This window comes from Ciona robusta, chromosome 9 (assembly GCF_009617815.1).
Source record: "Ciona robusta chromosome 9, ASM961781v2".
Taxonomy (NCBI): domain Eukaryota; kingdom Metazoa; phylum Chordata; class Ascidiacea; order Phlebobranchia; family Cionidae; genus Ciona; species Ciona robusta.
The window spans coordinates 3,058,787-3,085,413 of record NC_143243.1 but is presented as its reverse complement, the minus strand read 5'-3'; the positions used below and the strand labels follow the sequence as shown (position 1 = coordinate 3,085,413).

Genomic DNA, 26,627 nt, shown 5'->3' with positions numbered 1-26,627 from the left:
ATGTACACAACACATGGTGAGTTGCTTAAAAAATTTTTTTGGATACAAACTTACTTTGACCACTGAACACAAATGAAGCAGAATAAGATTCAAAACTGAAAAAAAAACAATCATTTTTAATTTAATTGCAAATATTGCCTGCGATGTAACAACTACAAAAACAAAAATTAAATTATATTTTATTTCAGTTTACACTGCTGTACAGTTAAAAAAATTTTACATGTAACTGTAATTGATCATAAATACAATTTTGTTTGCTAGGTGTGATGGCCATGCTTATTTTCATCCATTTAAGTATAAATATGTATTTAACTATAAGCAGGTTTTAACAACTGTTGTTTTGTCGCTATGTTCTGTCTTTTTATTTAAAATATTTTTAAACCCTCACTACGGTAATCGAAGAGACAAATAAAGTTGTTATTATTATTGTTGTATGACAATAAACATTGTGTACATCGCAACATTATTCCAACTGCAGTTATTAAACTTACGATTGTGAAGTGATTCCATTCCTGTATGTACCAAGATATGAGAGCTGTCCCCCCATGTTTTGCATGATAACACTTCCCCCATGTGAATTCAATACTTTACCAGCATGTACTGCTGCAGGACACACAGCAGAATTCTGGGCAAAAAAAATCATAAAAAACTGATCCAATGTATTTGGTAAACATATCATTCCGGCAATTTTTAAAAAGTGTGTGGGTCAGTTATGTGGAGCTACAAAGCTTTGTAAAAAATCACAAAAATAGGTATTTCACCTGTTTTTAGGACTATTTTCTGTAAAATTTACTGATGAATACTAAAATGTAAACCTAAAGTACTTTGGTAACAATTATGCATTCTTATGCAAGTACTTTGGTAACAATTATGGAACAGAAGTTCTTCTATTTGTACCAGACAACATAACAAAATTAAATGAATAAACGGTTCCAACTTGCTTTATCCTCGTGTGGCCAGAAAACGACAGTTGTTAAACACAGGTGTTCTGTTTCATACACCTCGAGCCACTTTACGAGTTACCAAGTGTGTTATTTGTGCGTAATTATTTTTGGTTTTTTTTTTAATTTTTTTAATGTGTAGCTGAAAATTTGGACAACCCCTTAGTGACCACTGGGTTGGAGCAATTGCGGTTAAGTGTTGCCCACAATGGTAGCAGCAAAGAACCTTGAACCCATTACCTCTTAAACGCAGGCGCACTAACCAAATGTGCTACAGGGTTGGCGACAGTAATGAAAAAAAAATTAATTAAAACAACAAAGGGAACCAGCAGCAACATACATACCAAGGTATAAACATCTGTTCCCCACACAGTTCCTGCCCCAATATCCTCAACACAACCTCCTGGGCAGTCAAGCGTGAACGTATCTGTGTCACCTGACCATATTGTGCCTGTGTCTGTAATAAAGAAGGAAAACTTCAGGAAAATTCGGCTACCCATTTTATTCTGTGGGTGAGGTCCCGCAGCATGGCACGCAATGGATCCTAGGATTTAGGCCAGGATTAGCCAATTACCCCAATGGTTATACTTTAAAATTGTGTTAAGAAGTGCATACGCAATGCTCTACAGCCTTTTTTAATCCCAATACAAACTCTATTTTATTAAAATTAAACCATTTCGTAATATATATTATTTTAGACTTTTCATTATTATAGTACCAATTGCAGATTAAATGAATAAATCAAAATTCTACTTTATTTACAGTTGGATTATGATTATTCTATGGCACACCTAGTGTAGGAATCCAGTTGTAGGCCACTGATAAAAAAAAGACATAAGTAGATTTGATTCTATTAGATTTTTTCCAATTAAATGTAAATATGTTTTTAACTGCAAACGTGTTTTAACAACTGTTGTTTTTACGCTATATCCTCACTTTTCGTTTAAAATATTTCTAAATCTTCGCTACCGTAATCGAAGAGACAAGTAAAGTTATTATTATTGTAGTCGAAGTTACCCTATCCTTGTATTTTTACATACATTTTTACTGTTATTCACATGAGGAAATATTTTTAACCAACCTTTACAAGTTACTCTGTTATTGACATAACAGCCAAGTAGTTCAAACTGCATGATTGGATCATTGTTCCATGATTGTGGATAAATCCGGATGAATCTGGTTGAAACCGGTTCACGCAAAATGTCTGTGTACTCGGTCAAGCCATTTGTCAGTCCAGTAAATACCTGAACACATTGAAAGTAAAATAAGGTTTCCTTATTTTATTTATATGGATGAGATCTTACAGCAAAGTATGTCAGGGACTAAGATGGAGGAAAATGTTTGAACATTACCCCAACATAAGAATATATAAAAAAAGTTTAGTAAACCATTTTTTTAAATAGTAAGGTGGGGGAAGATGGGACACCTTCTAATTATATTTCCTGATCCCATTTGGTAGTGGATATAGAGCATTCAAAGAATTATAAAACCATATCCTAACGACTTTTATATATGGTTGTTATTGGTTTAAAACACGATCATGATATTTGAATATTATGTGCTAACGTTGTCCCATCTTACCCCACAGTAATATAAATGATATCCAGGCAAAAAGCTAAAAATCACTTATAGCATATAGCTGTGAAATAGCTAAATTTTATTTCTTTGTTTATTTTATGTTTTGATTTGACGTGAACAAACAGAATGAGACTATTTGCAACGTAGTACACTAACATTTAATTCACATGTCATATTATCCACATAAGGTATTAATATTTAACATAAATCAACATACACCCAAATACACTGTGTGTAATAATTTACTGACGTGGTTAGAACCAGTTTGGTCCTGGTACAACTTGAAATTACTCCCATCGTCACTGAAACCGATCTGGTATGTTGCCAACGACGATGTAGTTCCGTATATTGTTACTCCTGACACCTAGTGGGATCAGATTGAAAAAATATTTGGACAAAACAAATTTAAAAAATTTTTAAAACAATTTTAATTTTTTTATCGGATTTGCACTGTTTATTTAAACACCCTTTGCATTGATTTTATACATTTATATTAAAGATAAATCCTAAATGGAAGAATATATATTTCCAACAATGTATGTGCGGATTTTTTTCTAAATCTATTTATTCGCAATGGAATTTTATTGAAAAACAAAACCAAAAAAATAAAAAAATGTTTGCCATGCTTGACAATCATACCAACAGGTACATTGCAATGCAATTGTTTGTATATCAGTTAATAAGTTACTAGGTCATAGTAAGAGCAGTGACATTTCCAGGAATCATTATTTGTTTACATCCAAGGTATTTATATAATGATTGAACTAAGGAGAATTAATAAATTCTTACTTTGTAATAATCATCAAACATAACTTGAATATATTGTGATGAACTTGTGGAGGTGGGTGACCAACCAGAACCAGAATAACCTAAAAAAATAAAGTTTGTGGTAACAATATTTGCCTTAGGATTTTAGAACATAAGAGACTCTAATCTGGCGTCGTAGAACAGTTGGCAGTGGCACGCCTGTCTCTAATTCAGAGGTTATGGGTCCAAGCTGCTACCATTGTGGGTGTATGTGTCCTTGAACAAGACATTTAACGGCAATTGCTCCAACCCAGTGGTCACTAACTAATTGTTTAAATTGTCAGTCATATAACACAAAAAGTCATTACCCTCAAAGTGACATATGTGGTAACTCGTAAGCTGGTACGAGATGTATGAAACATAGCATGTTTAGAGCAATTGCCGTTTTCCGCCATCGAGGATAAAACAAGCTACATTTATTTATAAAAAATAATCTTGCGCATTTGTACTGAAACTTAATAAAAAACAGAAAAAGTCTTAGTGTATAAATAATATTCCATTAAAACTCTGTAATGTGGACAAAACATAAAAAAAAACATAAAAAAAATAATTCAAAACTGTTCCATTGAAAACTCTGTAAAGTAGATAAAACATTTGTTTACACGTTTTTAATAAAAGAGCTATGTAGTTATATATAACAGTATGCCCGGTAACAACAACAGCAGAAGGAAAGACTCACTTGGGCAAACTGGTACAAAACAACTTTCCCATTCCACATTAGGATCTGTAGTAAGACACCAGGGTGAGGACTTCCCATCAGGGTTTCGGCAAAAATTATTCCGTAAATCTGATGTTGGGTATTTGTCTGATGTGCTGTAATTAAAATAACTTCCATTGCTAATGAACCTTTTTACCTAAAACTATTTTTTTTTACTACAATTGTTGTTTCAGTGGTTTGTATAGTGTTCCACTGTCTAGTTCTAATATTTAAAGACTAGACTTGGACTTAGTTAGTTTGGTATGTTGTTAGTCGAGCCTATCGAGTTAAAAGCATGGTTATGAAATATGATGCGATCATGTGATACGATACATAGATATCAAATACTTTGTGATATATGACAGCACGAATATAAACATAGTCTTGACAGACAATTAGATTTTAAAAAGGTTTTATTTAAGGTTTTTCATGTGTTATAATTTATATAACTTCTGTTGCTAACGGCCATATTCTCCTAAAACTAATTTTCTGGCATTTTTTTACTGCAGTTAATTAAATTAACATTGGTTTTTATTTACTTGTTGTTGTTGTTACTGAAATTATATAACTGGATCAATGCGTTTTAAACATATTTGTTGTTTATATTTGTGGAGGTGCTACTTAGACGTAAACACGAGTTTTCTATTGCACACTTTGTGTTTCAGTTTCATATACACCATGTGTCCGTGCCCACTTATATTTGTACCACATTTTGTGTGATAAGTTTGTCCAAGAATGTTTGGTAGGATTTACTTACAAGCTGTGGGGATGAGGTGATTGAGAAGACCAATCCTGACAAGTTATTCCTGATACAGTTTTTGAAATCCAACCACGATAGTTAGCTCCATTATCTGAAGCCCTTGCTAAGCATTCATCTAAACAAAATATTTTTTACAAAAAATTCACAAGTGAAAAAAAAACAAGTTGTATTATGAGTTATGACTATGTGTATTTATCTAAGCAAAAAGTGAGTGTGCGTTTTACAGATATTATTAAGAGGGGCATGGCTTGAAAACGTTACCAAGACCTCACCTTAAATTATAGACATGATGTAGGGCCAGGAATACTTTTCAAAATACATAATACACAACTGAAAATGTAAAAATAAATATCTACATTCACCCATGAAATAACATACTTGGTAACATGAAACTGGCATGAGATGTATGAAACTGAACACCCGTGTTTATCGACTGTCATTTTCCGGCCACACGAGATTAAGGTAAATTACTTTTATTTATTCATTCAAATTGGGAATTTAACATTTTTATGAGAATTACTTGAATCAACTGGTGGACGGGCTTTTGTTGCTTCCCTTCCATTCTTCTGACTTGATGCCGTTATATGATCATCAGCAATAAGACCACTGTTCATTCCAAGCTTGTTAACACATGCTGTGGAATATAAACTATTTTTATTTTTTAAGAAAATTTTTTTTTTTTGTGTAAATTGAATATAGATTTTCCAAATGAATTAACTTTTTCTAAAAATAAGAAAAAATGCTATAAATACAACAGAAACGTTATGGATTTGAGGGTTGTCACTACTATTATTGTTGGCAGATGTGTCCTGGGCAAGACACTTACAAGTATAACTTCATGAAGCCACCTAAATAGATTTCCGAAACAAGGATCATTTCAGATCCTAATCATAAAAATTGTGAGAACCCTGTCGGGCGTACAACATGCATGCCTGCCAGCAACAGCGTATTTATATTACTGCCAGGTAAGATGCGACACCTTTTGCACATAATATCCAAATATCCTGATTGTGTTTTAAACAATTAGCAACTGTTGATGGGGGTCAGGTGGATACGGTTTTATAATTCTTTGAATGTTCTTTGTTTACTACCAAATGAGACAAGAAAATAGAATGAAAAGGTGTCCCATCTTTCCTCACCCTACTATGTATAAAACTTTAATACAAATGCACTCACAGCTTTTACAGCCAATGTATTCCAACCTCATACAAGGAGCATCAAACCAAGTTATCGGGTGACATCTCATATGACGTGCAATGAGGGGTCGTGGAAATAAGTTGGTGACTTGGGTGTTTTGATCGGAGTTTGCTGGAAATTCCTGTTTCATAAAACAATATGTATGTATTATAGTAATAGGTATGGTAAGGCATTTAAATTATCAGATAATAAAAAAAAAATTCAATTTTCACAAAACAATATTTAAACAATAAAACAATATTTATGTATTATAGTAATAGGTATGATAATGCATTTAAATTATCAGAAAAACAAAACAGCTTTTCAATTTTCGAAAAACAATATTTAAACAATAAAACAATATGTATGTATTATAGTAATAGGTATGGTAAGGCAATTAAATTATCAAAAATAAAAAAACTAATTTTTAAATTTTTACGGCTAGGCAAGTAGCCGGTTAAATGTAAAAATGCAATTACTTGTTAGATTGGGATTTGGAAATAAGACGTGACTGTCTTACCACCCAGAAGTAATGGCTTGAAATGAGGCAAAACGGATTGTATGGAAAGAAGTTATTTTGTTATTTACGCCGCAAATAAAGTAAGAGCATGGTTATGTCTTTATTTTGACTCTTCAGTTATTGTAACAAAGATCGGAAAAGTTTAAAAAAAAAGTAAAAAATTGAAAGTAACAGTAAAAAGACTGTTGCACTCTACAAACAATACACACTAACCTATTCTGATTACATTTAAGTAAACAACTATAAATTTATTGCCTGTCTTATTTTATTTAAAAATTGTGTCACAACTACAGTTTCTTGACAAAAATTGTGATTTTTTAATACCTATTAATGTTAAAACAAAACTTACGATTGGATCACCATTTTCATCGGAAACAAATTCCCATTTGCCTGAACTTGCATCTTGACTGTATGACACTTTAAATGATGTTACCCACTGTCTCTCAGAGTATTGTATAATCCCATTACGACCCTGTGTGCAGGTATTATTAGATTTATCGGTTTGAGATGTTTTTATCATATTACACACTAATCTGTTTCAAATAATAATTTTTTTAACTTATGATATTTTCATAGAAAGATTTTCTTTATAGCTGTTGCCTGTTTAAAGTAGTGTTGTTTAATGTTCTTGCAGTTTTAAGTTATGGTTTTTGTTATAATTATGCAGGATAATGAACTAATGTTATGGTATTTCTAATCATTAAGGTAATTCTAAAATTTCTAATTTCAATATTTCTGATCCAAGTTTTTCAGTCATACAGAAAAAAATTTAAAAAAATATAATCACTCACAAAGTAACATACTTGGTAACCTATAAGCTGGAATAAGGTGTATGAAACAGAACATCCGTGTTATAACGACTGTGGTTTTTCGCCCACATGAGGATAAAGTTACATTTATTCAAACACAATCATTTACGGAAAACTAGGATGGCATACTTGTCACAGTGAATAGGAGTTGTTCGAAAACATACCCCATTTTAGTGTCTACCCACTCAAAATGCAAGCACTCTTTGTTAAAAAATCTGAGATTCTCATTACAGTGTGTTAGAGTTGCGCAGGCAATTGTGGGAAATTGTGGGAAAAAAAGGTATATTTGTGTAAGATTTTTGACTCTGCGTCATATTAAATGTCACAGTAATGTACAACCTAACCTGCGTAATTATCCCTTTAACTTCTGATCTATCGGCCAAATCAACTTGTATCCATTTGTTGGGATCATCAAATGAAGGCGACCATGCACCGTGGCCATTTCCAAATGAAATCTCATTTTCAACTAAGAAAAATTTCAAAAGTTTTTAGTTTTGCATTATCTAGAAAAATATATCTATGAATATTGAAAACACAAGGTTAGAGGTTTGTTAAAGAGAAGCATTGCTGTTAAGTAGTTAACATCACTTTTTATCTTAGTGTGGCAGGACATTTCCAAAGTTGTAGCAACAGTGTACTGCATATGATAGCTTTAAAGACCAGTTTGGCGTTGTTTTATATGTTAATTTTTATGTATGGCTGACAAATCAGACAACACTTCAGTGACTACTGGGTTGGAGAAAATATGTGTATTGTCAAAAGACACATACGCCTGTAATGATAACTGCAATGAGACTTAAACCCTGAACCTATTGGTTAGAGGCAGGCTCATTAAACACTGTGCCACAGCACCAGACAGTTCTGTCAATATATCTAGAAACTATTAACAAACATGGAAATATATCTACCACACTTATTTTCTTCCAACTAAATGTAAATATGTTTTAACTTTAAGCGTGTTTTAACAACTGTTGTTTTGTCGCTATATTTTGTCTTTTTGTTTAAAATATTTCTAAATCTTTGCTACCATAATCGCAGAGACAAATAAAGTTGTTATTATTTATATTAGAAACAAAGTTATTTTATTTACATTACCAGAAATAATGATAACATCTGAAGGTGTGTTAAGTCGACCTCTGTCAGCGCTGAACCACTGATCACGTTCTGTTGACGCAGACATTGCTGAGTCAGGTAGTGTACCACCATACTCTGCTCCAAGGTGTCTAATTAAAAAAAATTGAAAAAAAATTGTCAAGTGTTACTGATACTTAATATTTAAATAAAAATATTTTGTAATGTGTTTTTTTTATGTATCAATTAAATATTAAAAAGAATTAAATTTATGTTTTAAAATTTAATTGTCAATGAATGTTCTGAGTTTGAAATCCTTCTGTAATGAGTTTAAAAAACATTTGTAATATGTTTATAGTTTTGTGCTTTACCTAATGTAACTGTTGTAATATAATGTAACTTACTTTATCCTCGTGTGGCCGAAAAAAGACAGCCGTTAAACCAGGGTGTTATGTTTCATACACCTCGAGCCAGCTTACAAATTACCACTAATGTTACTTTGTGGGTGATACTAGTGTCTTGCCCAAGGACACATATACCCACAATAGTAGCAGTAAAGAGCCGTGTTAAAAAAATAGTCAGTTAAAACCAAAACCTTTCAAAACAGATAAGAAAATAATCAAAGTAAAAATATCTCACCTGAAGCAGCATGCCTCGTTACTATTACAGTTATCATCAGTAATATCAGGTCCAACTATGTTGGTCACGTCGCCTTTTTTCTCACAAACAGATGGTTGGTATCGGTAACAATAATTATCATTCCATAATCCGTTGGTCCCGTACATTTCAAGGCAATCTTCAGTGGAATCAAAACCATTTGGCTCTCCTGGTAATATAAGATATTATTAATTAAGCTGGCACAAGGTGTTAAACCCGTGTGATAACAACTGTCGTTTTTACATTCATTCGTTCAATGTAACTTGCTTTATCCTTGCATGGCCGGTAAATGACAATCGTTATAACATGGGTGTTCTGTTTTATACACCTTGTGCCAGTTTACGAGTTACCATGCATGTTACATTGTAGGTGATTATTTTGGGGGGGTCTTTTTTTATTTTTTTTGCGCAGCTGATAATTTAAAAAAACAATTAGTGACTAATGGGTTGGGGATTGGAAACAACAGACCTTATAACACAGGTGTTTTCTTTCACACATCTCCTGCCTGCTTATGGGGTTACCAATACGTAACTTTGTGGGTGATTATGTTTTTGAGTTTTAACATTGCCTGAAGTGTATTAATGGGTATATGTAATGATTGTAGTTAAATGAATAATACCAATTACCAGGTGCCCAGCTAATATAATTGAATGGACTTCCATCTGACCAACTCCATCCTTGTTCCAGTAGTTCAACATTGAAACTATTTTGATCACTCCCACCAATCCAAAAGTAAACTTCATTTGGAATATTTTCTATCAGAGCTGCATCAAAAAAGCACAAACTAATTCAGTTTGCTGTTATATCTTTTTATTTAACAAAAACTTATGCATGTGTGTATCCTTTTTTAGAGTTTGACTTGGTGAACTTAAACCACACTAGTTTTAGGAATAGTAAATATAACAGCAAAAATTACTACAAAACAGCAACAAATTATAAACGTTATAACACCATAATTGTAAACAGAAGCAGAAAATGCTTTTAATGAGAGAAATTTAAAAAGAAGTTATAACAGTAAAAATTTAAACAGATTATTACAAAAACAAACATTTGTGAATACTTACAGAATACATGAGCATTCTCCTGTGGTGAGTTGATACCAGCTAACTCACCGCCATCAACTTGACATGCGTATCGAGCATCGATCCAACTACGAGGATCAAGATTCACCTGAATTATAACATGGTGGTTATGTTAACTTTGTTTTCTCTTCAATTACGGTAATGAAGATTTTGAAATATTTTGAGCGAAAAGACAGGATATAGCGACAAAACAACAGTTGTTAAAACATGTTACAGTTAAAAACATATTTCTATTTGTTTGGAAGAAAATATTCATGTTCGCTACACCTAGCAGACAAACAAGTCATTTGTGTTTAATTATTATCAAGTTAAACTTTTAATAGAAACAAAAGTGTGTGTAAAGACACATGATGATGGAATACATAACATAGTGAGATAACAATAGGGCAGAATGCAATATGAAAATCAATATTAAAAAAATATATGGGTAAATATAAAACTTGTACTGGCTGCACACGATTTGAATACTTCTTGGCCTATCTTTAATATTTTTAAAAATATTACTAATTAACATTAAGATAGAAAATTTACCTAGAGTTAAAATACTTAAACATAAATGGCTTGTTTGTCTGTTAGGTGTAGCGACTACTTTTTCTTCCAATTAAATGTAAGTATGTTTTTAACTGTAAGCATGTTTTAGCAGCTGTTGTTTTGTCGCTATATCCTGACTTTTCGTTTAAAATATTTCTAAGAGAGAAACAAAGTTAACATAGTTGTACAATTAACCCAAAACCGAGGTTTAACAGCATACACAAAATCTTCAATACCGTAGTCGGTGAGACAAATAAATTTTTTATTAACTATTTAACAAATCTACACGGATTTTAAAACAAAATGTAACGTAACAGGAACATGCATAGTAGGTTAGTGATGAAAATGGTTTTATAATTTAAAATTGTTTTCAAATTCACTAAAATATAAGAGATTACCTTGTAACATCTGTCGCTGCTGGGGTCTGATATATAACCATTACCGCCACATTTTTCTAAATCTGGGACTAATATGAACAAAAATTATATAAAGTTATATTTTTATTTTTCAAACAAAATTAACTTACCATAACTTGGAGGAGGGATGGTAACAGTTTGTGTTGGAACTGGAAGTTAAAAGAAATATTAAAATTATAAAAAAAAAACATTAAAACAAAAAAATATATTATTATTTACAACAAAAAAAATAAAAAAAATAGTAGGGTGGGAAAAGATAGGACACCTTTTAGCTCTAATTTCTTGTCCCATTTCGTAGTAAACAAAAAACATTCAAAGAAAAAGCATATCCTTATGATTCCCATAGACCATTGTTAATTGTTTAAAACATGATCAGGGTATTTAGATATTATGTGCTAAAGGTGTCCTGTCTTCCCACCACCTTACTATATATTATTATTAAATAAAAATTAAAATACACAACAAATATATTAATATTTTAAAACATACTCTCATCTTTTTTGCAAACAAATGACCACATGATGGAGCAAGAACCATCACTCCACTCCCCTTGTTGATCAATAGAAACACAATTTCCATCATTATTTGGTTCGGTGTTTTTCCAATTATCATAACTGGTGTCTGTTGTTCCATCTTTCCAAATAAAACCTCCCCCTTGCTTCATCAAACCAATCCAACTTGTTTGTTGAAGGTTGCCTTAGAAATAATACAACCATGAAATATAACTTGGTTTATCCTTGTATGGAAAAGCAAATACAACACACATGCTGTGTTTCATACCCCCCGTCCCCGCTTACAGTACAAGCTTGTAACTTTATAGATGATTATTTTGGGGCATTAATTCATACACAATGAATGGATGTAACTTACTTTATCCTCGCGTGGCCGGAAAATGGAAGTCGTTGTAACACGCGTGTTCATACACCTCATGTCAGCTTACGAGTTACCATGTATGTTACTTTGTGGGTGATTGTTTTTTTTAGATTTTTTTATTTTTTATGTATGGCTGATAATTTGGACAACCCATTAGTGACCACTAGTTTGGAGCAATTGCTGTTAAGTGTCTTGCCCAAGGACACATCGCCCACAATGGTAGCAGCGACAAGCCTTAAATCCTTTACCTCTGAGTTAGAAGCAGGTCGCAAACCACTTTGACCTGGCGCCGAACAATGTATTTCATACACATTGTGGCCACATTTAAAAGCAAAAATATTTTCACAAAGTGATAAAATTTGACTCTACATATTCGTTTTAAATAAAGCAAACTCTATCTAACAGGCTATTAATCAACACATACTTTTATAGTTCCAAATAAATACAGAAACACCACATACATACCAACAATAAAAGACAATTCATCATCTGTAGTTATACTGGTTAGATGAGACTTTTTAGACACACAGTAAGATTCAGCATTTTGTTGAGTTTTTTCCATTGAACCAAAAAAATAACAAAAACCTTTTAGATGTCTCCAGCCTTCATCACAACGACCCTCAACTGAAAAAAAACATTTTAAAATTTAACTAAATAGCTAATTTCAATAAACTAACAAAAATGTTACTCAAAACTTTAGTAATATGTTATTCCTTGTAATTTAATGATGTGGTTGAAAGTTAACCAACTATTAGAACGCTACAAACAACTAGTTTGTGTTAATTTGTCATTAAATTTAACTTGCTATTGAAAATGCTTACCATCTTAAGGTATAAATGCTTATATTTAATGTATAATTTTGAAAAAAAACATTTTAAAATTTAACTAAATAGCTAATTTCAATAAACTAACAAAAATGTTACTCAAAGCTTTAGTAATATGTTATTCCTTGTAATTTAATGATGTGGTTGAAAGTTAACCAACTATTAGAACGCTACAAACAACTAGTTTGTGTTAATTTGTCATTAAATTTAACTTGCTATTGAAAATGCTTACCATCTTAAGATATAAATGCTTATATTTAATGTATAATAAGAACAATGAGCATGAATTTTTGCATTGCAGTATTTATAACTTGTAATAAATTACACAAATGTTCAAATAGTTGAACGATTCTTGTTTTGTGAAATATAGTAAAAATCAGGTGCTACAAAAATGTAACAGATAAAAATTAAGTCCAACCAATTGTTATATTAAAGAGATTTAATCATGATTCTATTTGAAAAGGAGACTGACGATGCCATTTAGGTAAAATATATATCTATAACTGTAATACAACAATTGGTTGGACTTGATTTTTGTCTGTTACATTTTCTAGTACCAGATCCTTACAGAACTAAGTAATTTTATATTGGCCAAATTTGCAAAATCGTTGCATTAGATAACTAATTCAACAAACAAATTCACCTGTTACAACTGGTGCAGCTGGTAGACCTTGTCCTTCAGGAATTTCACATATGTGACCCCTTTCTTCAAAACAAGTTGCTGTCTCCCAATTACTTGTGGTTCGCCCCGTATAAAGAGCAACACAATCATCCCTTCCTAAAGTTGGAAAATGGCTGTTTGTTGAATTGTTTATTTGATCCAATTTAATGTTAACAATTTTTTATGTTCATTAAAAAAATACTTTTTACCACACTTTTTAAATACTTTTTTTACATATTGATTCAATTTTAACTGATCATCTAAATAGTAGTATAAATAAAGTATGAACATTTAATGAAAAAATTCAAGATATTTAAAAAAATATTTTGTTTCAAAATAAACCAATGACCAACAAATTGTTTAAAATTAGTATTAGGATTGCAATAAAATATAACCTTGCACATAATCGGGCATGTGTGAACTCCAAAATGGTGTTTCTATGTTGGTTTGATCCCACCAAGTGACTTGATCATCGTGTCCGATATCAGACGCACCCAACCACACGAGGGGGTGACCGTTACTGGCGTAGGATTCCAACACACTTCCCACAAATGTTTCTTCATCTTGGCTGGATCAAATATTCAAGTTGAATGAATGAATGTTATCTATCGTATTTATCCTTGCATTGCAAGGCAACAACAGTGGTAATAACACAAACGTTTTATTTCATACACCTTGTGCCGCTTACAAGTTACTACGTATGTAACTTATTTATCCTCCCATGGAGGGGCAAACGACAGTCGTTGTAACAAGGGGTGTACATACACCGTCAATGGTAGCAGTCACAAGCAGCGAATTTGCAAAACAAAAAATACATTAAGCAAATTTAGAACATGAATAAGAAACAATGCATAAAAAAAAACATAATCCACAATAATTGTAGAATTTCAAACTTTCGATAAAGTGTTTGTTATTTAAAATGCTTAATTTCTATTTTAAATACCAGGTGATCAAACTTACTCCAATATTTTAAGCATTCCACCACCCAGGCCAAGACAAATCTCCTTTGAAGTAGTCCATGTTGATTTTCTATTTGGGTTAATATCAAATTCATAACATTTACCGCTCCCAGCAAAGTACAACCAACCAGTAGGACATTGAGCTAGAAAATAAAAAAAAAAAAACATTTTCCACAGAAATGCAAATATACAGGCATTTTAATATTCACCAAAAAAATTAGTTAGAAAAATTAAAGGATATAAAACCTAGTTAAAAAACTAAAATTTAGTTAAAATATCAAAGGATATAAAACCTACCTTTTAAACCACGTTCACAAATAAACCTCTTTTCTACTGAACATTTGACCACATTCCATGTCCATCCTAATATTTGGCTTATCTCTGTGCATGTACTGCCATGGTATGGAAGGCTACACACGAAAATGGTTAGCTTAGTTTTTGAAGTGGTTTGCTTAGTTTTTTGGTTAGCTTTTGTGGTTAGCATAGTTTTTTAGTTGGTTCGTGTTTATATATGTCATGAAATAAAGAGTGGCAATGTTTGTCAGGCCAACAAAAAAAATTAAATAAATTTAAACTAAAGGGCCTTCACGCAAAGTTTTAATACTTGGCTCAAACCAAGCATGCTATGTTGGTATCCATTAGCACAGCTGTGGTAATACCTTTTCAACCAACCATAACTAGTGTGACGTATTTTTTATTCCATCGTTGTATATGTTTGTGGTTTTTGTGCATAGTTTGCTGTGACGTGCTTCTGTATTGTTTCTAGCTTTACTATGGTTGTTGTTTAGCTATGGGCTCATCTTTTTATGATACTATCTGTTATATATGATTAAACTATTAACTAAGAAGGCCTACATCAGTCTGGTCAATAGGGGTAGGCCGTTACAGCAGTGTGCCGGACCACGCACTTACCTAACACTATTGATATTCATTAATTAGAAGCAGGCTTTTAAAGCCTAATGTACTTACGGGTTTGGTGGTTGGTTTGGAGCCCAGTGTTTGTAGCTGTACACTGTTGCAGTGTCAACCCAGGTCAACGTATCTGGACTTGCCTGTATAAATATTAATCATATGTCAATTTGTAATCTAGTAGATATTCAAGACAACCCAGAGGTAGGCTCGACGGAACTACCATTGTGGGCTTCAAGGCTCGACGGAACTACAAGGCTCGACGGAACCACCAAGGCTCGACGGAACTACCATTGTGGGCTTTTGTGTTCTTGGGCAAGACATTTAATAGTATTGTTCCAACCCGGTGGTCACTGATGGGTTGTCTAAATTATCAGCCATATAGAAAAAAATGATCACCCACAAAGTCACATATGTGGTGACTCATGAGCGGACATGAGGTTTATGAAACAAAACATGCTATACCAACTGTCGTTTCCCACTAGCCTAGTTAAGCAAATTACATTCAGTTTCATACGTACCGTGTCAGAAAGACCAATCCAAAAATTTTCACTGTAGCCGTTGATCAAGGATTCAACATTAGTTTGTTCGCCACCAGAACCAATTGAAGCAAGATTAGCTCCTTGCTTTCTAAGATAAATAGAAATACAATGTATTGGCTGAATTATTACACCAGCTTAAAAAAATACAAAAAGTTGATAAAATGTGTTAAACAAAATTTACATTGCATTTTAGGTAAATATATATTATGAGGCATAACCAGATAAGCTAGCTATATTATATTCAACATTATTGTATAGTAGGGTAGGGGAAGACGGAAACCACATAATATCCAAATTTCCTGATCGTGTTTTAAATAATTAACAACGGTCTATGGGAGTCTTGAGGATATCCGTTTTATAATTCTTTGAACCTTCTTTGATTACTACCAAATGGAATGAGAAAAAAGAAAGAAAAGGTGTTCTAACTTTTCTTATTCTTCTAAATATACGCTCGTGGCGGGCAACGACAGTCGTTATAACGCAAGTGTTTGGTTTCGTATATATTCGTTATACATACTTGCATTCAGCTTGTGCATCTTGCCACTGAGATGATAAAGATGAAACATAATAACATCGATCGCCCAAATTCACATAATTGCTGGGACATGAACTAAATGTTCCTGAAAAAAAGGATAATTTTTAATACCAAACAGCACCACAAAACAAAGATTTAGTATTTTCAACTGTACCAAAACTTAACTGGTTTAAAATTTTATTACTCTATTAAATACATTTTCCATACATTTTAAGCTTAAAATCTAGGATTTTATGTTTGTGTCTAATTTTATAATAATAATAACTTTATTTGATATTTCAATACCTAAGATTTAGAAACGCTTTAAATAAAAAAAGGATATAGCGACAAAACAACAGTTGTTAAAACACGCTTACAGTTAAAAACATACTTCCGTTTAAATGAAAGAAAATAAGCGTGGTCGCTACACCTAGCAGACAAACAAGCCATAAATGTTTAATTATTATCAAGTTAAAGTTCTAATGAAAACAAAATTTATTGGTAAACTAAAACTTACCCGTTGGCCTTTTACAAACAAAAGTACGAGTAGCTTCACAGGAATTGTCATTCCATTGTTTATCGTTAACTATTGGATCAGCAATCCAAATCTCAGCACAGTTCTCCATATAGGCGTTGTTTGGTTCACCATATTTCCAATTTCTAAATAAACATTGTGGTAGGATACCTAAGCTGCCCCATGTTGTACAATGGTGGGTTGGGTTGCCACTTATATAATTATATATTATGAAACAGAACTATAGTACAAGAAAAGAGTTGATATTTTTTATTTTTTATTCTTAATGGATGAGGTCTTTGTCAAGGACCTGGGATTTAGGCGAGATTTGACCCATTACCCCAACACCCGGGAAGCCCATTTAAGTCTTTCTTGCCAGCGGTGACACCGCATCACAGTCAGACGCGTAATATTGGCACCATTTTTTATTCCGTGTGCTTACGAGTTACCATACTTTTCAACTTTGTGTATAATTTTTATTTGATATGGCTTACAATTTGGACAACCTATTAGTGGCTGCTGGGTTGGAGCAATGTCCGTTAAGTGTCTTGCCCAAGGACACATATACCGATCAGTTTTAGTACCGCTGCCGAGCATCGAACCGGGGACACTTTGGTTTCAATGCAGGCACCTGAACCACTGAGCCATGGCGCCAGACTAATTGAATACGACCTAAGGTGTAAGGGCTTTAAATAAACAGGGTAAGTTCTGGCTGGGATTTGCTGTGTGTAAGCCCAACCAACCCTTCCACAACATTAGGCAGCGTTTTTTCATTCTAAATATACAGTTTATAGTTCACCCAAAGTTGAATTTATCTGGGTGGTATTTTTAAGACCAAAACTTCTGGAACTATTTTAGATAACAAATAGCCAAACTTATTTTAATATGAATTTAAAAGGTTGTAGCGGTTGAATGTATTTCGAGCACAGATATATATTTCAGTTTGTCCAAATTAACCTAATGCATAAAGATTAAATATTAAACAGCCGTGTGGCGTAACTATTACATCTGGCGTAACTGTGTTTATGATTGACGAGACATATCCTTTGTGTTTCCTACTACAAGGAAATAATATGACAGCTTGCCATTCTTTGGTGTCAATTATCTCTTCCGTGTTTTGTGTTTACACACATTTATGCTATAAAAGCCCTCCTATTTTCTGTGTTATGAGGGCAGTAGAAGCTCTCTTACACTTTTGCTGTCCTCACGTTTGTCCCTAGCCTGATGCCGCTTGTTTGTTCGACTAATAAACTGAGTTGTCGACCTAGTGTTATGGAGTCGTTACGTTGAAGTGGGCACGACCATTGAACAAACTTTGCACCCCCATCAGGGTCTTAACAAAGTTTAAATAAGCATTCGAAACATGTTTAAGTAGGTTAACATAGAAACCCAGAAGTGGTTTTAAGAAATTAAAACAGCTTTTTATAAACAAAACATACGGCTGTAACAAAAAGTAGACAGATTAACTAATGTAAACCAATTTTTTTAAATTGTTATGTTTTATTGTTTAAAACAAGTAATTGTACTGTTTTAAACTAAAAATTTTTACTTATTCAGTTTGCAAATTTGAAAAGAAAAGTTCTGTTAACTTATGTAAACCATTTTTTTAATAAAATTGTCATGTTATATTGCTTGAAACAAGTAACTGTACCAAGTCGCAATACTCACGCTATACTACTATTATAAGGTGTTCCGTCACTCCATGAAAAATGACCTTCTTGTTTCACATCATTAAGTCCAATCCACCATCGCAATTCATCCATGTTTTCCATGTTATTATCAACCACCCAATCCTGGTGAAAAATAACAATCAAAACTAAAAGTTTGTTGCTTTTTATTCATTTAAGTTATAAATAAAACTGTATATATTTAAACAGCTGAATATAATACCAGAATTTAATAAAATTCGACAGGAATTAAAAAAAAAAAGAATTTTCCAATTGGTAAGATTACAAAACAACTTTATAAAAATTTTCTTAACAAGTAATATGTCTGGTTACAAGCAAATACTGTTAAATTTTTTTCAGTGAGTTTAAACAAGTATGAGATACAATTTTACGAATTATTAATGATTGTGAGTATTTTCTCCTACCCTTTCCTCCACAGTTGCAAAACTAGCAAGATGCCCGTTGTTCTGCTGACACCACGATTCGGCTTCCGTCCAACTTACTGGTGGTTTCTGGTTTGAAAAATACCAACAAAAGTTGTTGTAAGAAGACCAACCATTTGGACAATCAGTTTGAGATGACACTGCAATTAGAAAAACAAACAAAAAACTTAGACAGAATGTAAAATTTATAAAATGGAAACCAAATTTATAAAATAAAAATTAAACGGAAAAATTAAACATTCATTAATTTTTTATAGAAAAAGGAAAAAAATTCAATAGAATAAATAAGTATAAAGGATATAAAGTTGGGTTGAAAAATATGCTGTGGGAACAAAACAAATAAATAAAGATTGTCATTTTATTTACACAAAAGAATTAATGTTATATTTATCTAAATCTAAAGGTAATAAAAAAATTTGTTATCTAAAATAAATTTATCACAAAATGTTACAAAAATAGTTACAATTACAAAATACACAACATTACACTGGAAGAAGAATAGAAAGTGCATAATACACTTTTTCACCAAAAAATTATAAGTCTACAAAAAGATCTAAATAACAGACCTGTTTGTATCAGAACCACAGTGAAAAAGGCAAGAATTGACCGCATTATTATTATCTTAAACTTTCACGTACGACATTAAACAAAATATTACATTACTTTTCTCTGGAATAATTTTCACGTAAAATTTTTTTTAAAAAACTCAAAAATTCTTAAAACTGGACCGCTGTCAAACACCCAATCTTTCATGCATTTATGAGGTTTCTCTAGTTTGTAATGAGCTTTTAAACAAAATTCAGTTTAATGATGTCCTTTTGTGTATATTGTGATTAAATTAATGCAACACCAAACATGCAGGCCTGGTACAGGAGAGTTGTAAAATTTAAAACAAAACAAACAATGCATATTTGTGATCGGTACGACGTGGAACGCAGAGTTAACTTTTGTTGCAATCATTCTTTGGTGATCTTTGAATTATCTGAATTGTTTCATTTCCGCAGCGTTGGAATTAAAACAACAACATTTTCCGTTTATTGAAACTTAAAAGTACAGTACTTTGAAAATATTTTCTAACATAATATTTTACTTAATAGTAACAGAATCGCTTGCAACAAAAAAAAACACATTTGTTTTTTAAACTCTAGAATAATAGCCTATACAACAGTGACTTGGTGCCAGTACATTGGACATTTATTCAATTTAGTACACTGGATATTTATTCAAGTTTTAAAAAATCAAACCAAGATAAAAAGAGATATAATAGGTCTTAAAATATCATATTCTATTCTTAAAATACCATGTTCTATTCTGTAATTTTATAATTTTAAGTTGTAGCAGAACACTGCATCAGACAAAAACTGGTATACATACACCTATATCACTAAAATTCCTTAGAAATGAAAAGTTTTGTTTTAATAAGAAACACGAGTGTAACTGTTCACTTTTTTATACTATGAAAATCGCGCGCGAACGTTTGTGCAACCAAGAGTGGAAATATTAATGTAGCTTCTGCGCATATCTGCAAAAAAAGAAAATAAATGTTTACAAATAGTCGAATAAATCATTTTCTCAAATGAAAATAAATGTAACTTATTCATCCACACATAGCGGGGCAACGACAGTCATTTTAGCACAAGTTTTTGTTTCGTATACCTCTTGTAACTTATTTTTTCTTGCGTGTCAGGGCATTAACAGTTGTTATAATACAGGTGTTTTGTTTCATACACATTTTACGAGTCACCAGATGTATGTGATTTTGTGGGAGGTAATTCTTTATATACCATAATCAACCATTAAGGTAGAGCTGTTAAGATTCTTGCCAACATTTTACAGTAAAGTATGAAACACATAAACAAACTTTCACTGGTTTTGCGTCCATCTTTATCTTTCCCCATGAAACAGCTTCATCTGGTGAAGCTCCAGCATCCGAACCATCAAACTCTTGAGCAGTGTTTACAAAAACAGAGAAATCGGCACCGTTTCTCTGCAATTTTGAAAAAGAAATCTTTTACAAGTTTATACCGGTTTCTGTGCAATTTTTTACACCCCTATATATATATATATATATACTTTTTTATACGTTTATAACCGTTTTTCTGCATTTTTTAAAATATATATTTTTTCATATATTTATTATCGTTTCTCTGCAAATTTTTTAAATGCTATAAATATTTTTTATATGTTTATAGCCGTGTTTCTGTGATTTTTGAAAAAATTTTATTTTTTTTATAAGTTTATAACCATTGCCATGCAATATATCTATTTTATAAGTTTATAACCGTTTCTCTGAAATTTTTAAATATATCTATTTTTAAAGTTTATAACCGTTTCTCTGCAACTTTTGTCATAAGTTTAAAAATGTCACGACACCACAAACGCCGAAATAGGAAAAATCGGTGACATAAGCCATAACTTTATAAATGTCATAACATCTAAACAATAATAATTTTTTGCATATACATAAAGAAAAAAATCTTAGCTACAATTTAAATGCATACAGTAGGGAAACTTACCATAAGGTTAGCATTACATATATGATGTTTAACTAATCCACCACCAAGGATTATCATCCCTGTGTTTGCTGCATAGACTGCTTGATTGTTCATTAATCTAATGTCTGTAATAAAACATAATATTTGTTTAAATTAAACCCTATAGTTATAATAAGGTAATATGATGCAGTACTTGTAACTTACTTTATCCTTGCGTTGCCACAAAACGGCAGTTGTTAAACACGGGTGTTTTGTTTCATACACCTCGTGCCAGCTTACCAAGTATGTTCCTTTGTGCGTGATTATTATGGAGGGATTTTTTTTTCTTCATAAGTGGCTGATAATTTGGAAAACTTATTAGTGACCACTGCCGAGGACACATACACCATTAATGTTGTCAGTATTGAGCATCAAACTTAGTAACTTTCAATAACGATCTAGGCACCTCATGGTTAAGTAATGGCACCAGCCTTAAAAATTTTAAACAAATTAAAACCAATCACAGTTAGAACTTATAATCTAATTTTATGTTTCTCTTTAATAACAATAATGAAGATAAAATGAATGCAAAACAGATATTATTAGGAATAGAATGACTATTTGGAAAAGAAAATTGTATGGGAAAGAATATAAAACTGTGTGTCTGTTTAACTGAAAGTATATTGTTTACAGTATAATCCTCTTTAAAGCCGATCCCCCAATTGTACGGGTTGCACCTTTGTATATAACTTTGTTTCTATTATAGGTTTACCATAATAATAATTAAACATAAATGTTTGTCTGCTAAGCATAGTGACCACGCTTTTTTTCTGAGAATTAAATGTAAATAAGTTTATACTGTAAGCAGGTTTTAACAGCTGTCGTTTTGTCGCTATATCCTGTCTTTTGACTCTTTTCCTTTAAAATATTTTTAATTAAATATTAAAGCCACCGTAATCTAAGGGACAAATAAAGTTATTATAGTTATTATATGTTATTATTAATTTACATTTCAGTAATATTTCTAAGCCATTATCATGTACAATCAAAGTGTATTATGGTACCTTCCACTATGTCTATGATTAAACCAGGGTTCTTATAGGAATGAAAATACAACATATCACCAATGGATCCATCAGTTAAAGCAGGACTGAATACAGGAATCTTGTTCTGCAAAGACATAAATAATTAGTTTATCTTTTTTCAGTAAAAATTTTTGATAAGGGGTGTGTTCTCGTCTACTAATCACCGCATAACTTAGATTTTTCTTTTTTTGTTGTTTAAATAAAAACTTTTGTAAAAAGTAATACACAGTAGGTATTTCAGTTAACTAAGACCTAAAGCCCAAGTACTATTAGTTAGAACTGGGAGCATAGGTTACAATTTAAGTATTGTTAGTTTCAAATGTTAGACTTTGAGCTATTAGATATAAATTGTTGGTTTAAAATTCTCAGCTTCAAAGTATATTGTTTTTGAGCTTTAATGTGATATGGACTATAGTACTACACAATTAATTAAAGCAAAAAATGTGCAGCTAATGTCCTTTTTATTGTTTTACATAGTTTCCTCTTCGCTATTGTATTCAAAGAGATAAAATAAATTTTTGGTGTGTAATTTTTATAAATAAAAATAATAATAAATATATTCAACACAAAATAAATTTAAAAAAATAATAATTTAAAATAAATTTCATACATTTATATAAAACTTATTATACCAACCTTATAACACCAATAATAAACTGATTCTGGATCATTAATTTCTTTCCCAAGTCTCCAGATAACTTTAGATGGCGTCCATTTAACCTTTTCTTCATTCTGTTCTTTTAACATTTCATCAAATATGGGCATTATCCAATCCTCGAATTTACAATAATTTACATTCGGCACCAATAAATTGCCAATTCTGTAAACAGTAGTCTGTTGTTACTTTAACAGTATTCTATTTTATAGCTTCCTTTAAAAAAAAAATTATACTGTAGCTTTTTTTTATAAAAATCCTATTTTTGGGGGGAATACCTTATTGTTATTGTTACCTTTTTGATCAAACTTTTAAATAAACATTGGCAAAATGCGGTTTAAAACACATTAAAATATTAAATTATTTCTATAATGAAAAAACTTAAGTCAAAACCGAAGTGTGTTTGGTAGTATATTTAACATGTATAATTATATAAACTTCACTATATGCATAAAGATTGCAGGTTGTGCGAAGTTGCCAGCTGGCACAACGCAGACAGGAATTAGTCGTTTCCTTTTCAGTAATATAAGAATGACACTGCCACAGGAGCATTGTCAAGGCTTAGGAAATTACTGCAGTAGAAGGATGCTAAGAAACTTAGCCTTGTGTGTATTGTTATAACTGACTACACATATATTGTTATAACTAACGACAAGTATATAATATTTGTTCTTCTTGTGTCTAATGTTATGTTCTTCTTGTGTCTAATGTTATTCTCGTGTGTAATGCTTCTTCCCGCATTTTGCATTCTCGCCAATATATAAGCCCTGTACTGTACTGCATAAGGAGGCAGTCGGAGCCAGTGCAGGAATCAGGACCTGTAATGCATGCTGTTCTCGCTGTTATCTGTATCATGACGTCAATGTCGTAATGTTGAATAAACTGAGCTGTAAACCTGGACTTGTAAAGGAGTCGTTATTTTTCTGCTGGTACCGGATTTCTGTTGAGCAAAGTGCGGGTACAGAGCTCATTATACATGAAATTGGCACGGTTCAGAGTTGAGTACGGCAGGTGAACTAAGAAACCACCTGCCCCACACCCTTCCCCTCACAGTACAATATTGGGTATTTAAAATACAAAATGAAAATTACGAAATGGTTCACTTTACAGTTTAAACAAAAAGCCATTGGACTAGGTTCTGTCATTTTTTTAAGGATTACAAAATGAAAAAACATACATAATATTTAAGGATTACAAACTAAAATTAATATATATAGTATGGTGGGTAAAGACAAGACACCCTTAGCACATAATATCCAAATATTGTGAATTTGTGATCGTATATTAAACAATTAACAACGGTCAATGGAAGTGATTTGCTTTTATAATTGTATGTTCTTTGTTCACTACCAAAGGACGAGAAAAAAGAATGAAAAAGTTTCCTATCTTCCGCCACCCTGTATATATGGTAGAGTGGGGGAAGATGGGACACCTTTAACACCTAATATCCAAATAGCCTGATCGTGTTTTAAACAATTATCAACGGTCTGTGGAAGTTGTGAAGATACAGTTTTATAATTCATTGAATGTTCTTTATTTACTACCAAATGAAAAGAGAAAACTAAACGAAAAGGTGTCCCATCTTCCCCCATCTTACTATTATATACTTTCAAAATAACAAAAAAAAAATTACCGATTTATTCCTTTAATACGAAGATCTTTTCCCTTTAGATTAAAATCCCCCATAAATGTTGGAGCTAAACATTTAATAAAGTCTTCTTCAATCCCCCCTGCTGTTGAAACCACACAGTCCACCATGTTGTGTTGAACCAGGAATCTAATAGTGCTTCTTATGCCTGGTTAACAAAAATTATAAAATTTAAACCTAAAAGTCCCAAAACCATCATTTGTTAGAATTTCAAAATTAAACATCCCTGAAAATATAATAATAATAATAACTTTATTTGTCTCTTCCAACTTCCATTATGGTATTGAAGATTTAGAAAGATTTTAAACGAAAAGACAGAATATGGCGACAAAACAACAAAAATTATAAAATTTAAACCTAACAGTACCAGAACCAGAAAATTTAAACTTAACAGTACCAGAACCTTAACATGCGTCATGGCTTAAAGTCCATGTGCATCGTAGTTTAGCATTTATGAGTGTCTATTGTGTGCGTTTGTGTCTTGGGCAAGATACTTAACGGCAATTGCCCAAACCCAGTGGTCACTAATGGTTTGTCTAAATTGTCAGCCATAGACCTAGATAAAACAATCACCCACAAAGTTACATTAAGGGTGTATAAACCAGAACATCTGTGTTATAACATCTATCGTTCAACAAGGGAAAAATGTTAGTTATAAATTTAGGCAAGTATAATAAACTCATATTACAAAATTTTTAATTGAATAAACATGTCTATTTTTCGTTGATAGTATTTATTTTGCCCCAAAAGAAACAAAACTAGTAGAATGGTGATATAACTAACATATTACCGGATGAAATCATATTCGATGTAAAGCCAAGAAAGATGGAACAATTTGTTTTCAAACGGTCGATTGGATTCAATGAAACTTTGTTTAAACTTGATTCACTGAGTGGTTCTTTCCTCAATTGTATCTGAAAATAACATGAAATCAGAAGCGCAACCGGGTGCCGTGATGTAATGTTACAAGTTACAACCCATTTTCCCAAACCTGCATACTGTGAGAAACCAATGTAAAAATTGCGCTAAAATTTAAACCATAGTAAAATTATACATATTAAAGCATTTTCACAGCACAATTAAAACATTACTTTTAGAAACCTTAATTTTTATTTGTAAAGAGCCACAAATAGAATCTCTCTGTAAAGTCTGAGCAAAAATAAACAAGAGACAAAAGCGCATTAATTACGAAAAAAATAATATCAAACCATTTTATTAATTTCTTCAACAGCCCTTCCGAAGTTCGTTGACTGAAACCCGCTATTTTCATAAGTTGATAAGAGCTTGTTATAATTAACTCCTTCGTTGAAATCGTAACCTTTGACTTTTTCTGAGCCCTCTGGCATCTCTGAGCTTGGCATTAAAACGTTGTACAAAATTTCAGAAGGTACCGCCATTTCAAAAACGTTTATTTTTAAAAACGCTTTTTACTATAAAGAATATCTATAGGTACTAAAACATGTAAGCTGAGGCATGTTTATTTTTATATTTAATACTCATATTTGTTGAATATATATCTCTCATGCATATTCTATTGAATATATTTAATTCTCAGGCATATATTATTGTATATTTTTATTTAACTCTCACACATAATACAACAGAGTATGCCTGAGGGTGAGACACACAACCAAGTATGCCTGAGAGTCAAGTATATTCATTAAAAGATGCCCGCGAATTAAATAAAAATTTAAATAAATTGTGTATATATAAATATGCCTCAGCCTACACAAATATCTACCTTTTTTTCACGCGGTATAAATAAAAAATGAATTTGGGGGAGTTTTATAAGGGGATTACCCAATTTTGTTTTT

At 31.8% G+C, this 26,627-nt stretch overlaps 2 protein-coding genes and 1 long non-coding RNA gene across 3 annotated transcripts in view; 1 reads left to right on the top strand and 2 right to left on the bottom strand.

Moving 5' to 3' along the window:
* The window catches only part of LOC149730876 (uncharacterized), a 34,576-nt gene extending 15,948 nt beyond the window's left edge, over nucleotides 1-18,628 (bottom strand). Inside the window, exons 1-29 of the mRNA XM_089884138.1 lie at nucleotides 18,510-18,628; nucleotides 16,845-16,987; nucleotides 16,331-16,433; nucleotides 15,793-15,901; nucleotides 15,332-15,414; nucleotides 14,660-14,772; nucleotides 14,364-14,505; nucleotides 13,799-13,971; nucleotides 13,386-13,520; nucleotides 12,384-12,542; nucleotides 11,535-11,741; nucleotides 11,156-11,194; nucleotides 11,028-11,095; nucleotides 10,081-10,186; nucleotides 9,643-9,780; nucleotides 8,999-9,185; nucleotides 8,384-8,511; nucleotides 7,633-7,754; nucleotides 6,829-6,951; nucleotides 5,960-6,101; nucleotides 5,304-5,417; nucleotides 4,781-4,898; nucleotides 4,006-4,139; nucleotides 3,309-3,388; nucleotides 2,770-2,883; nucleotides 2,023-2,185; nucleotides 1,286-1,398; nucleotides 492-625; nucleotides 55-95 (exon numbers count right to left, since the gene is read on the bottom strand). Of these exons, the coding sequence (XP_089740264.1) occupies nucleotides 55-95; nucleotides 492-625; nucleotides 1,286-1,398; nucleotides 2,023-2,185; nucleotides 2,770-2,883; nucleotides 3,309-3,388; nucleotides 4,006-4,139; nucleotides 4,781-4,898; nucleotides 5,304-5,417; nucleotides 5,960-6,101; nucleotides 6,829-6,951; nucleotides 7,633-7,754; nucleotides 8,384-8,511; nucleotides 8,999-9,185; nucleotides 9,643-9,780; nucleotides 10,081-10,186; nucleotides 11,028-11,095; nucleotides 11,156-11,194; nucleotides 11,535-11,741; nucleotides 12,384-12,542; nucleotides 13,386-13,520; nucleotides 13,799-13,971; nucleotides 14,364-14,505; nucleotides 14,660-14,772; nucleotides 15,332-15,414; nucleotides 15,793-15,901; nucleotides 16,331-16,433; nucleotides 16,845-16,987; nucleotides 18,510-18,613 (3,535 nt within the window). The 5' untranslated portion in view covers nucleotides 18,614-18,628. The remainder of the gene's footprint in view (nucleotides 1-54; nucleotides 96-491; nucleotides 626-1,285; nucleotides 1,399-2,022; nucleotides 2,186-2,769; nucleotides 2,884-3,308; nucleotides 3,389-4,005; nucleotides 4,140-4,780; nucleotides 4,899-5,303; nucleotides 5,418-5,959; nucleotides 6,102-6,828; nucleotides 6,952-7,632; nucleotides 7,755-8,383; nucleotides 8,512-8,998; nucleotides 9,186-9,642; nucleotides 9,781-10,080; nucleotides 10,187-11,027; nucleotides 11,096-11,155; nucleotides 11,195-11,534; nucleotides 11,742-12,383; nucleotides 12,543-13,385; nucleotides 13,521-13,798; nucleotides 13,972-14,363; nucleotides 14,506-14,659; nucleotides 14,773-15,331; nucleotides 15,415-15,792; nucleotides 15,902-16,330; nucleotides 16,434-16,844; nucleotides 16,988-18,509) is intronic.
* On the top strand, nucleotides 17,422-20,297 carry LOC149730875 (uncharacterized). The gene is made up of 3 exons (XR_016385650.1): nucleotides 17,422-18,212; nucleotides 18,529-18,663; nucleotides 18,948-20,297. It is a non-coding gene; the product is annotated as an uncharacterized LOC149730875 (long non-coding RNA).
* On the bottom strand, nucleotides 19,964-26,300 carry LOC149730874 (deoxyhypusine synthase-like). The gene is made up of 8 exons (XM_089884167.1): nucleotides 26,022-26,300; nucleotides 25,604-25,727; nucleotides 24,799-24,961; nucleotides 23,147-23,330; nucleotides 22,490-22,595; nucleotides 21,468-21,571; nucleotides 20,813-20,938; nucleotides 19,964-20,473 (listed from the first exon to the last, which is right to left on the bottom strand). Exons 1-8 carry the CDS (start codon nucleotides 26,208-26,210, stop codon nucleotides 20,393-20,395), a joined length of 1,077 nt encoding a protein of 358 aa, XP_089740293.1. The 5' UTR covers nucleotides 26,211-26,300; the 3' UTR covers nucleotides 19,964-20,392.
* Nucleotides 26,301-26,627: the final 327 nt, after the last annotated feature.